Source organism: Psammomys obesus, unplaced genomic scaffold (assembly GCF_907164565.1).
Source record: "Psammomys obesus unplaced genomic scaffold, mPsaObe1.curated_primary_1811, whole genome shotgun sequence".
Classification (NCBI taxonomy): Eukaryota; Metazoa; Chordata; class Mammalia; order Rodentia; family Muridae; genus Psammomys; species Psammomys obesus.
Window position 1 is genome coordinate 3,135,825 of NW_026588368.1, and position 13,359 is coordinate 3,149,183.

Here is a 13,359-nt window from a genome sequence, read left to right on the forward strand (position 1 = left end):
GCCGGCTTACACGTGCAAAGTCTGCGAGTACACACGTGCTTGCACACTGGAAAGGACTCAAGCTTCCTAGCACTCGGCACTCAACGTGTTCACAGACACACACTGGCGCTAGCAAATAGTCCAGTTTGCCACTGGGTGGAGGAGCCGATTGGGGCTTGAGCTCTTTGGATCCCAAACACCAAGGCTAAAACAAATGCAAGTAGTTGGTATGCACAGCTCTGTGAGTGGCTGAGAACGTTTGATTTGTGAGGATTTCAAAACTTTAATAACCCGGAGATTCTTACTGCGGTTTCCGGAAATTAGGAGCCGAGAGTGCCAGAGGACAATGAATTTCAACACTGGCCACTGCTTTGTTCTGAGGAAGGTCACCTGCAGGGAGGGAACCCCAGACTACAGGAGGAAATCCTAGAATCACAGGGTTAGGTCACTTACCACTTGATGCAAGACGCATCAGTAACACCACCAAGAGCCATCCGTCCTTCAACTCTACTGCTCTCCCGTGATTACTACAATAGATTTCCTGTGACATTTTATTCACGTATAGACACACTTCGAAGTCATCAACCTGGGTTTTGTTTTGTTTGTTTTTTTTGTTTTTTTTGGCAACCAGGAAAAGAATTTGACACATTTTTTGATTCATCATTTTATTTACACAACTGCAATTATTTCCTTAGTCACCTTGATTACAAAAAAACAAGATCAACACAGTACGGTTTAATCCTTTCTTAAATGGATCTTACAAACTTTAATGGTTGACAGATTGCTACTTAATAGTAATATTCATTATGTGGTAATTTCTGCGTATATGTAGATGAAGAATCTGTCTTGACAGTGCTGACAAGAATGGGTACTTTGACAAGTATGGGTACTGTTATATCGCAAGGACAGACAAGTGGTTACACATTATGTGTTGATTCCCCACAGGTGGGCTAGCTAGTCAGACTCACGCTCTCTGCTCTTGGGAGCTAGCCTACTGTAGCAATTCACTTACTGTGTAGGCATGTTGAATGATCTGCGTTTACCCTTACTTTTGCATTTAAGAAAACTATCATTCAGCACATCTGAAAAGCAAAAAGGGTCCCATGACTAGAGATATTTATGTTAAAAAAAAAAACTTATCACAGTGTATCTGAAAAAAAAAATGGCCTAAACTAAAGCCGTAAGTATATGCCTAAATAAGCATTTTTCATCTTTCTGTCTCGTCTGGCTGTGTGTGTACACAAATATTACACAGACTCCGTAAGGCTCTATCTGGTAATACTTATTGGAGCATTCTCACCCACATAAATAGTCACAATTTTACTGTTTGTGAAATGCCCATAAAATATAATATTTTGCTACATCTATTTAAAAGTCCTATCACAGTGCTTTAAGTCTGGAGACCAGGCAGTGTTTTGGTAATGTGACCTCTTCCTAGGAAGTGACAGTCCAGAGACAGCCAAAGAGCTACCAAGACTGCTAAGAGCCATCTTGCTAAAGCCTTGGAGGAGTGTGGAGTGTCTGTGGCTGCAAACCATCAGTACAGAAAAGACAGGAACCTCACGTGAGTCATGGACAGAACGAACGGAAGAAACCAAAACACGTGCCACAGCAGCATCAACGACGAACAGGAAGAGCTGATCCTTTCACGCGAGCTCTATAAGAGCCAAAACTGTTCTTTCACCTCAGTCGTTACCAGGGCAGCTTCTAACACAACTAGCTGAACTGTCCTTCCCTTTGCGCGAGTTACCAGTTAAAAGGAAGATAGACCCACCTGTCCCCAGCACAGAGGAGGGGTGCACTCTTTGTGGGGGCCAGCATTGGTGGCTCAAGGCCTCTAAGTGTCAGCAACTCTGGGCCCGAAGGCCACGTCACTCCTAAAGTCCCCCTTCTTCTTCATCCTGTTCTGGTCAGCGGGTAGTGGTCACTCGGCATTGAACGTGTGAGATTAACGCAGAGGGCTCAACAGGGAAGATGCGTCCTGTGGGGCCCCGTCTTTCCAGCTGCCTCACACGTAGCGAGGGCAGTGCCAAATTCTCTCCATTGTGCTAAATCTAAGAGCCGTTTAACCATGACAGAAACGAAACATTTCCCTAAGAAAAGGCTATATGGTTTAAAAAAAAACAAAAAAACAAAAAAACCAAAAAATCTATATTGAGGGTGTCATATGCTGAGCCGAGGCCCATCTTTAGGCTCCTTTCTCCCCTCCAGCCCTGGTGGGCTTTGGAAGCAACTACCCAAGCCCTTACTGGCTCTCATACTAAACAAGGACAGGTCATTCTGGCCAGGTTTTTCAACTTACGTCGTTTGTATGTGTGCTTCATGTTGAGACCCTTTTTGTGTGTGGTAGGCTTTTTTGTTATCAACCAGAAAAATCAAACAGTCAGATACAATTTCTCATACAAGTTGTGAATGGCAGACTCCACACATGTGAACACACAGACCAAGGGAGGTGCTACCCAATTAAGGGGAATGGGAATCTCCCCAGAAGACTCGGAGCGCCCACCCTGTGGAGGAGTGCTAGGAGAAAGGACCACCAGGAGGGAGGGAGCTATTGGAAGTAAAACCACTTTGGAAGCCACTAAAACAAACTACATTGATCAAGTCTACCACCTGGGGCTGGTCTTGGCCAGTGTGGTGTGCGCCAAGGGGCCGGTGGGCTTGTTGCTCTTGGTGTGTTTCTTCCCCCCTTGGGAGTCCGTTACCGTTCACAAAGAAATGTTAACTATCAAATGTGTCCATTAATTTTGCCGCTGAGGGTGAAACCATCCAGTTAGCATATACACTATCATTTGCATATCTTGGGAACCCAGTGCTAGTGCCATCGGCTCTCGTGAGTGGTACAGGACTCTCTCCAGGCCAGTTCGGGTCTGACATGCCTAAAAATGAAAACAGATAATTTGTTCTGCACTGAAGAACTCAAACTTCATGTGCAGACAGTAAGGCCTTGGCAAAACTCCCTTTGACAGTTAAACCAACTTGCGCTCCTCTGTGCCAATTACGCTAATGGTTTTTGCATCCCAGGTTTCCAAAACACTGCTCTGCTTTGGGCAGTTACCACTTGCTCCTGGTAAAGGCAATTTAGCAGACACTCCCAATCTCAACGTCTGTGACTTTAGAGTCTCAAATCTGAAACAGATCTGGTCACCCGCTTAACTTTGTTTTCCTAGGGCAGTGTAAAGCATCAGGAAACGGCTGGCCTACAGGCTTCTCTAAGGTAGAGAGGCTACTGATCTGTCATCCCAGCTAAAGTGGAGGAGGAAGGCTTCCTTTCCTACAGAGGGCACACAGGCCGCCCTGCAGCACTGTTGGTACTACACCCAAAGCCAGTGAGGACCTGTGACTCAGGAAGCATGCACAAAGAACCTACCTGAGCTTCAAAGTGCTCGGGACTCCCAAGATTTCAAAAAAGGATTAATGATGAAGTTAGGAAGCGGAAAAAATTTCAAGTATTTAATCCAAGACAAAGAAGGAGTTTTGGCAAGAACCGTATTTACTGTCCATTGCAAGGCCACAGCACCACAGACTATGTTCTTTCAGAAAGCATTGGCTCAGTGTTTAGCACTGGCTTCGTAAGTGACAACATCGTTAACGGGGGTAGGGTGCAAAGGATGTGAAAGCAACAGTCTGGTGTCTGCCCAGGGCCCACGTGGTCTTCCTGCTGCCCCACACTGCATGGCGGTGGACAAGTAGCCGGAAGCGGAAATTCGGCAGGCTTTGGCGAGGCACACACCAGCCTAGGAGTGGCCTGGATGTGCCCTCGCTATGTTTTCACTGCATGCTGGGATGCCAGCTTCCCTTTGCTAAATTTAATCTCCCACCCATCCTCCCCCATCAGGTAAATTTAACTAAGTAACGAAGTCAGAAGTACTGTTGAGTTGCTTCCCAATGTCCCCTGAGAATTCTGCTATAATCCGCTTCTCCTGTGTCATCTTTAGTTGCTGGGCCGAGTGGTAATGACACTTATTTTCACATCCTTTTAGGAAGACATAGCTGCAAAATGCCTGAATGTAAACTGGATGCCGAGTCAGAGATTTACAAAGAAAGGGGTTCAGAATAGGCTTTGGTTTCGTTGGGAATCAGACAACACTCTTAGAAAGCAATACAGAGAGTTGGGATGGTGCAGAGGGGACAGCGTTGCTTAGAATCTAGTAAATGCATGTGAAATTCTACCATAGAGTTTGTTTTCAATCCATGTGGAAGGGAGGGAGCGCGGGAGGGGAGCACTGTTACAGTCCACCAGGGGCGTCTCCTCCTCTGAGAGGCCATCATCATAGAGCAGTGAGTCCGAAGGAGTGGATGCAGCCAGGTCCAAGTAGTCCTGCAAGAGAGAGAGAGAGGTGGCCAATCACCTTTGACCCTGGCACTCCCCTAGACATTCTCAGGGCCCCTTAATGCTCAGGGGGCAGAGGTTCTGGCTGTATTCCTACCCTGCCCTGTCTCTTGGCGTCTCTCTAAGACCACAGGCCTCCATCCGGGAGGATGGCACTGAAGTACAGCACTGGGGCTTCTTAATCTAGCCAAGAGCAGAGGGCTGGGGAGTTGGCTTCTTTGTGTATTCTTGTGCCTTGGCCACACTACTCTTGCTGAAGTATGGTGTGTCGAGGTTCAGCCCAATGGCTGCTTTCCAGCTTCCCTTCCGGGACCTCTCACTGTCCTCAGAGGATTACGCCAGGGCACGGATACAGCTTTCAGCTCGACGCGCACGAAAAATGGCGGGTGCCTGCCACTTAAGCTACTCCGGTAACTATGGAGCCAGCTCCAGTGTTGTCCTAGCTGGTTCTCATCACTGCCAATTTGGCATCTGTTGTCACTTCCTCTCAGGACAGCCCTGCGCCACAGATCTTGAAGGTTCTCTCAAGAAACAACAAAACTGTGTCAGTGCATTCAAGGCTATTCCCCACTTTCTCTTCTAACAGACTCGGTTATCAATTTTACATTGAGGGTCGGTATGTTTGGAGCTGAGTTTTGTGCGGGGTGATTAAGCATGAATTTGTCTAGATTATTCTACATGCAGCCATCCAGCTTGACCAGCACCGCGTGCTGAAGTTTCTGTCTCTTTTAAGTATATTTCTGGATTCTTCCCCCAAAATTAGGTGTCTGTAGGTGTGTGGATTTATGTCAGCTCTTCAGTTTGATTCCAGTGATTAACAGGTCTATTTTTGTGTTAATACCACACTGTTTCTATTACTGTAACTTTGGAGTACAGCTTGAAATAGGGGATTGTGATACCGCTCAGTTTTTTTTTTTTTTATTGACCTGGATTGCTTCATTCTGTTTATTTATTTGTGTGTGTTTCATATGAAGCCAAAAATTCTTTTCAAGATCATGAAGAACTGTGCTGTTATTCTGATGGTTACTGCATTGAATCTGTAGATTGCTTTTGGTAGGATGGCCATTTTTACTATATTAATTTTCTTCAATATTTTCTTTATTGTACCCGTTTTTCACTGCTTGGCTAGAGTTACCCTGAGCTGTTTTATATTATTTGAGGCTACTGTGAAAGGTGTTATTTCCATGACTTCTTTCTTAGTCCATTTGTCATTTGTATGTAGGAGAACTACTGATTTTTTTTGTGAATTAACTTTGTATCCAGCTACTTTGCTTAAAGTGTTTATCAGTTGTAAGAGTTTTCTGGTGATATTTTTTTTTGTCACTTATGTATACTATCATACCATCTGCAAATAAAGATACTTTGAGCTGGGCATGGTGGCACCTGTAATCCCAGCACTCAGGCAGGCTGATCTCTGTGAATTCAAGGTCAGCCTGATCTACAACGTGAGTCCAGGACAGCCAGGGCTACACAGAGAAACCCTGCCTCAAAAAACTAAGAATGAATGAATGAACGAACAAACAAATAAATACTCTGGCTTCTTCCTTTCCCATTTGAATCCTTCTGGTCTCCTTCAGTTGTCTTACTGCGCCTTGTGTACTATACTAAACAGATATGGAGAGAGTTGATAATCTGATTATAGTGAAAATGCTTTTTAGTTTCTCTCTACTTAAGCTGATGTTGGCTACAGACTTGCTGTAAACTTCCTTTCCTCTGTGTTGAGCTATGTCCCTATCCATAATCTCTCCAGGGCTTTTATCATGAAAAGGTATTGAGGATTTTGTCAAAGGTCCTTTCTGCATCTAATGAGTTGATTATGTGGTTTTTGTCTTTCAGTTTGTTTATATGATGGGTTACATCTACCCATTTACCCATGCCAAACCATCTCTGGATTTACGAGATGAACTTACTTGCCATGGTGGATGTTCTTTTTGGATTCAGTTTGCAAGCGTTTTATTGAGAAATCTTGCACCTATGCTTATAAGGGAAATTGGTCTGTAGTTCTGGCTCTTTGTTCAGTCTTTATCTGCTTTAGTTATCACGGTAACTGTGGCCTCATAAAGCAAACTGGGAAATGCTCACTCTGTTTATATTTTGTAGAATTATTTGAGGAGTATTGGCATTAATTCTTCTTTGAAAGTTTAGTAGAATTATGTGCTAAAACCGTCTGGCCCTGGGCCTTTTTTGGTTGGGAGATTTTTAATGACTGCTTCTATTTCACTAGGGTTTTCAGGTCTGTTTAAGTCATTTTTCTGATCTTGATGCAACTTCAGCATGTGGCACATACTGAGAAAATTACCCATTTATTTTAGATTTTCCGATTTGGTGGAGCATGTCATTACAATTCCCAGATTTCCTCAGTGTCTGTTGTTATGTTCCCCTTTTCATCTCTAATTTTGTTAACCTGGATATTCATTTTCTCCTTTGAACCCATTTAGAAAATACTTCCCTAATGCAGCACCATTAGCTCAGGCACCAAGACTGATAGATGCTTAACAAATGGAATGAAACCGAGAAGCTTCTGAAGAGCAAAGGACAATGTCATTCACAAAGTACCAGCTTACAAAATGGGAACAAGATTTTTACCAACTACACATCTGATAAAGGGCTAATATACAGCATATGTAGGATACTAAAAATACCCTGGATATCAAGAAACAACCCAATTAAAAAGGGGGTACAGAGCTAAACAGAAAATTTTTAAAAGATGAAAATTCAAATAGCTGAGAGAAATGTTCAGCACCCTGTAGTCCACAGGGAAATGCAGATCAAAACTACTTTGAGATTTATCTTACACCTGTCATAATGGCTAAGATCACAAACGACAGCTCATGAGGGTGAGGGTGTGGAATGTGGGGAACTTGTCCTTCACTGACTGAAGTGCAAACTTGTGGGAAGTTCCTTTGGAAGATGGGGACTGATCTACCTGAAGATCCAGCTAAACCACTCCTGGGCATACACACAAAGGACTTTACTTCCTTCTACACAGACACGTGGCTCAACCATGTTCATGCTGCTCTATTCATAATACCCAGAAATTGGAGACAACCCAAATGTCCCTCAATAGATGAATGGATGGAAAAAAAAACTGGTACATTTGCATAATAAACTATTCCTCAGCCATTAAAAAAAAACAAAACAAAAAAAAAAAAACAACCCATGAAATTCTCAGCTAAATGGACTGAACTAGAAGAAAAATCATCCTGAATTAGGTAATCCAGACCCATACAGACAAATATGGCACACATTCACTTCTAAGTAGATGATAGCTGTTAAGTCACTAATAACCAAGCCACAATCCACAGAGCCACGGATGTTAAGTATAGGGACTCTGAGGTGGGGACGGACAGGTCTCCCTAAGAAGGGGAAATAGAATACTTATGGCTGGAACAAGAAGAAGGGGGAGGGGAAAATACAGGGAGAGACAGCTAAAATTAAGAGCCACTAAAGGAGTAGTATAGAAATCCAACACAATAAAAGCTTCCTATCTGTATCTATATGAAGGCAATTTAAACGAAACTGCCAATAGGGTAGACAAGAGTTGCAACTGGACATCTTTTGTCACCAAACCAAGCTTCTACTACTGGGAATGGGTTACATTCAGAATATTCAGAATACATACAGAATATATACGTGTGTGTGTGTATATATATATATTATATATATATATAATATATAATATATATATTCTGAAATATATTTGTATATTTACATAAAAATACATATAAAAATACATATATAAAAATACATATTCATAATACATATATTTCCAGTTTTGTGTTGTTAATGGGACTCGAGTGTGTGAACAAATTTGTCTCTGTGTCTATAGCTGTTTCTTGTGCTTTTTCTTTGGCTCTTTTCCTTCTGACTTGGCTCTTGTCCTAGTCTGGCCTGTTTTTATTTCATCTTACTACATTTTATTTCAGTTTATTATTATCCCTTAGATGCTGATTTGTTTTCTGATTGAGAGACAGAAAGGAGGTAGGTCTGGATGGGAAGGTTGCTGGAGAGGAACTAACTGGGAGGAATACAGGGAGGGGAAAACATAATCAGAATATATTGTATGGAAAAAAAAATCTATTTTCAAGAGAAGAAAAAAACCAACAAAACCACTTTAAAAAAAATTGTATGTGTGAGACTGTGTATGTGTGAATGTGTGTGTGACACCTGATTACATCCTGCTCTGCCACTCTTTACCTTGGTCCCTTTCGACAGGGTCTGTCACTGCATTTGTAGCTGGTTCTCAGCAAGTACCAGAAACCTTCCTGTTTTTGTCCTTGTCCTTCACAGCACTGGCCACACTTGGCCTTCTATATAGATGCTGGGATTTGAACTTAGGTCCTCACGATTGTACTGATGCTCTTATCAACTAAGCCGTCTCTCCAACACAAACTGCTGCATTTTATCCCAGGGAGCCTAGATTGTGTGCTCTTTTGGAATCCGAAGGAATTCCAATCTGAAGGATGAAGACAAGGTTTCTATGGAGGTAGGTGTGACTGAGGACGGTCATGTTTACCTGTCTCCCTAGCATCCAGTGCAAACAGCTGCTCATTAAATATTTGGCGAAGATTATTCAACCGTCTCACCAAGGCACAGAGGCCGGCTATTTTCAAGTGTTTTGTTTGGCTGACACTAGGTTCTGGGCATCTATGTGAACAGTTAATAAAAACCGGGAGACAACATCAACTTCTTAAAATTCCTGTAGGCCACATGTGCTAACGGCATGATGCCCTTGACAGGGTGCTCACAATTGTGGTGCCAGGGTTCCAGTCCTACTCACTGCCCACCTCAGGTACCTCAGAGCTTATGCATTTAGGGCACGGGCTTCAATTCTACGTTCTGACACTCCATTCCAGTATGGTACAGGCTATCCTTTGATTCTGAAATATTCTCCAGTACTTGCCTGTGAAGAAGACCTCCTGCCTGAATACAAGCTAGAAACCAAGATGTCTCCATTACTGCAGGGCCCTAGAGGACTGACCAGCTTGGGGGGCAGATTTTCATCCTCTGCCTGCCCTGGTTGGAAAGCACAGCCATCCCCTCTGGCCTTGCAGTGGAAACACACACTCCCATTCCTAGGTGAGCCATTGGCAGTGACTTGGGGACTCACTCGGCTCTTCACCATCATCTTCTCCAGATCCTTGCTGATATCGGCGAACACTGGCCTCTTGTCTGGCTCCTGCTTCCAGCACTGCAGCATCAGGCGGTACCTGGACGGAAGCACAGGCAGGTGGTGATGCCCTAGCAGGCCTGCCACACCCAGAGTTGGCTCTACAGGCCGATGCCTCCTCTCTCTAGGTTGTTTCTAAACCACTTGCAACTCTGAGCTGGACTGAGGGGCAGGCCGCTGACACATTCTCTCCAGAGGGGCTCACTGTTCATTCCTTAGACCAACAGGAGTAAACAGCGTTTAGGCTGTGCCCTTACTCTGGTGGCTGAGTAGGAAGTAAAGTCCTTAGGATGGGTAAAAAGGAGGAACTGACTGAAGGCTCTTAGGGGTGCGAACAAGCACAGTGTCTGGTTATCACAACTTCCTGACTGAATGTGAGCAAAATGCAAGCCTGGTGCTGTAATCCAAGTCAAAAACTCCTGACTGTAGCGGTCCTAGGCCCTAGGGTGGATCATGCTGTCAAAGTATTTATACCCACGGACCTGGGCTCTGCCTTGGTCAGAGAAGCTTCTTGTCTGCAGTGGTAGCCGTCAAAAGAGGCACGTGTAACTGGTCAAAGTGCCAAGCTAAGAAACCGTGCTCAGTTAGTGCTTGGCCCTAAACAGGGTGCACGGGGACACAGACACAAACACACAATACCCTCCCCCCGCTCAATGTCTACTCTCCCAACCAAGGTTCAGGGAACAGCATGGAAGAGGGGGCAAAATGAATTGTCATGTCCAGAGAACAGGGAACAGGCACTGTCTTCCGGTTATGACACAGCTGTCCCAGTCATGAAGTCACAGCAGCAGCTGTGCTTACCTGCACGTGACCGGTAAGCACAGGATGGCCAAAACTCGGGTACAAACAGGGTAGATGCCCTCTAGACCCCATCCCTGTGGGGCCATTGGACAGATGCCCTTGCTACTGTCAGTGCACAGTTGCCGTGGGAGGGGGAGAATGATTCTCTTCAGAGGGTGTGGCCACTGGTAAAATGCCCACGTGCCATCGGATGCCCTAACGCCCTAAATACGGGACACGGAATTGGGAGGGGAACAGGATGCAGGGGTGTTGGGGAGCTGGAGGTTGGAAACGGGGGTAGGTGTGACTAGATTCCGTTACGTACCTCTACGGAAAGCTCGAGAATTTAAAAACCAAGGTTATATGGCTACCAGTCTTATCTCCGTCCAAAACCTCTGCTTCCCGGGAGCTGGGCGTGGCCGAGGCATCCGGGGCTGTGATGTAGCTGTTATGCCGGGTGGCTGACTGCCGGCCACGCTACTCAAGGAGGCATCTTCCCACACTGGCATGCCTAACCTTGCTCTCAGCTAGGTACTGATGGTGGCAGGGATGTACTGGGTTACCTGGTCCAATTACCCACCCCTTTCTCCCTCTCTCTTTTTAACCTGGTCTCTGGACCATCTGATTAGCTATAGCTGTCTGGTGTAACGGCTCCGGGGCTCTGCCACTCTCGGCTGGGGCTGTGTCTGCCCCCATCTGCTGTACCTTTTACCTCCTGAGCGCATGTCCTCCCACACATCTTGAAGGAGGCCTTGGGATCTTGCCAGTGTCATCAACTCAGAAGTTTCTAGGAAGCCCACCAGGCCCCTCGGGGCCAGGGAGCCCAGCATCTACCTCAAGCCCGTTGATGGCTATCTGGCCTCTGCCTTGTCACTCCCCGTTACCCAGCTTACTCAGGGTGGGTGGCACCAGCCTTCTTGAGAATGAGAAGAGAAGGGATGTCTGTTTTTATTCCCATTCAGGGCCCGGGGTATTAATCTCAGAGGTTGACCGGGCAAGTAAAAGCCCACTCACATTTCCTCGCTGCAGTTGTCCGGCCTCTCCATCCTGTGGCCCGTCTTCAAAAGGTTGAAGAGCCGTTCAGGAGGAATTCCAGGGTAGGGGTTGCCTCCCAGGGTCACAATCTCCCACAGCAGTACCCCGAAGGACCACCTGTGGTGAGGAAGGGAACCACTAAGGAGCTTCCTGGCCCCTGAAGCCTCCTTGGTGGACCCCAGAGGTCTACGTCCTTAACTATCACATCTCCTCATCTGTCTTGGAGCAAGTATGGCTCCCATCTTTAAGAAGTTTGGGACATACTAGTCCACAAACTCATATAAGGCTACCAGTAGCGGAGGCCGTGAGCCCGCCTGTGGGCAGGTTAAGTATCACGGGATACCCTGTCTGAGTCATATTCCTTCCAGCACTCATGGAAGAGGAGCTGGTTGCTGGTCCTACCAGAAGAGAGGATGGAGGTGTGGAGGAAGTAATGGGCAGGAAGCGGGCTATGGCTGTCCCATCCCTACCCCACTTCGCCACATTCCACTGGGCTGGCAGAACTGCTGCCTGGCCCCAACCATTTGCTGAAAGAATAGCTGCTAACCTCTTAGCCTGGGCTCCCTCTGGATGACTAATATTGAAGACAGGTATTTGGAACCAGCAGTGTTCCCTGGCCAGGCAGAAGAGAAAGGCATCATGGTCCAAATCACCCACCCCTGGATGGCCACTTACACATCACTTTGAGTGGTATAGATGTGATCAAAAAGGGACTCGATTGCCATCCATTTGACAGGAATCCGGCCCTGGAGGTGGTGGAAACAGGCATCAATAGGGCTCTAAACTCTGTAACCAAGGTAGTCAGCCATGCCCCTTTAGTCCCAGCTCTGGAGGGAACAGGGGGTACTATGTCTCAGGGACAGACCAACTGTGCACAATCTTGAAGGGGCCATAGCTCCAGCCAGAACCTTTGACTTTGTTGGTGTTTTACTGGGAGTCAGGATAACCACCCACAGCCACAGAGGACAACCCTTTCATGTGCCGCAGCCCTGCCAAGAAATCCACCTGTGGTTGGGTTGCCAGAGCTCTGAGGCACGCTGGGTGGGGCAGACCAGTGCTCTCCAGTGCAGAACCAAGAACCTGCCCTGCAAGGTAACTTTCTTTCCAGCATCCTAAGAACACATGCACCTGGGAATATGTTCCATTTTCCATTCTTGTGGGCCATCATCAAGGCTCATCTGAGAAACCTCAGGGTGCAGGTGGGGGGAAGGAAGTGTCTGCATACCAAAGCTGGGTTTTCCTTCTCTCAGAGTTCTTCCAGAATCTCAGAATGAGCATCCCCTCCCCCACCTATCAGCAATGCTGGCTTCTGTTCTAGCAAATCCTTTCCAACAACAGAATGAACACCTTTACTGTGTCTTGTCCCTTATGCTCACCATTTGCCCTGGATGGCTCAATGAGGAAGCCTTAAGATTTTCTTTCTTTCTGTCTTTTTTTGAGATAGGATTTCTCTGTGTATCCTTGGCTATCCTGGTCTTGCTTTGTAGAGGCAGGCTGGCCTAGAGTTCAGAGATCTGTCTGCCTCTACCTCCCAAGTGCTGAGATTAAAGGCGTGCACCACCACGCCTGACAAGAACTTACCGTTTTTTTTTTTCAAAGCACACATTCAGTTATTTCTATTTGCTTGAACGTGTTTCCTTGTGCTTATTCCCTTAGTGATGTGGGACTGTGCCCCTCAGAGTTCTGTCTGTGGAGCCTGCAGCCTGTGCCCTTGGAGGCTGTCAAAGCCCCTGAAAGCCATAGCTGTACACCTCAACTTTGACAGCAGGCCTCCCTGGAAGATATGTGCACATATGCGTCTGTGTGAGTGTGCGTGTGTACAGGAAGCCTCGGTCACACCCTCTGCCTTGTGGCACAGCAAGCCCTTCCACTTCCTTTATGCAGTTTCTGAGATCTGCTATTACCACAGCAACCCCGGAACAAACACACACAGCGCTCATAACCTGTGGCCACACAAAGGACCTCTAACCCTTACAGCGAGGCTGAAGCAGATGAAGCTGGGTGTGTGCTACCTCCTCATCGGGATCCTGAGCACTCCCGGGAGCTTTTCCTGCCTGTATTG

General features: G+C 46.1%; 1 protein-coding gene across 1 annotated transcript in view; it reads right to left on the reverse strand.

Moving 5' to 3' along the window:
• Positions 1-662: 662 nt before the first annotated feature.
• Ret (ret proto-oncogene) overlaps positions 663-13,359 on the reverse strand; it is a 40,133-nt gene continuing 27,436 nt past the window's right edge. Inside the window, exons 16-20 of the mRNA XM_055604213.1 lie at positions 11,973-12,043; positions 11,277-11,414; positions 9,423-9,522; positions 4,153-4,300; positions 663-2,858 (exon numbers count right to left, since the gene is read on the reverse strand). Coding sequence (XP_055460188.1) covers positions 2,701-2,858; positions 4,153-4,300; positions 9,423-9,522; positions 11,277-11,414; positions 11,973-12,043 — 615 coding nt within the window. The 3' untranslated portion in view covers positions 663-2,700. The remainder of the gene's footprint in view (positions 2,859-4,152; positions 4,301-9,422; positions 9,523-11,276; positions 11,415-11,972; positions 12,044-13,359) is intronic.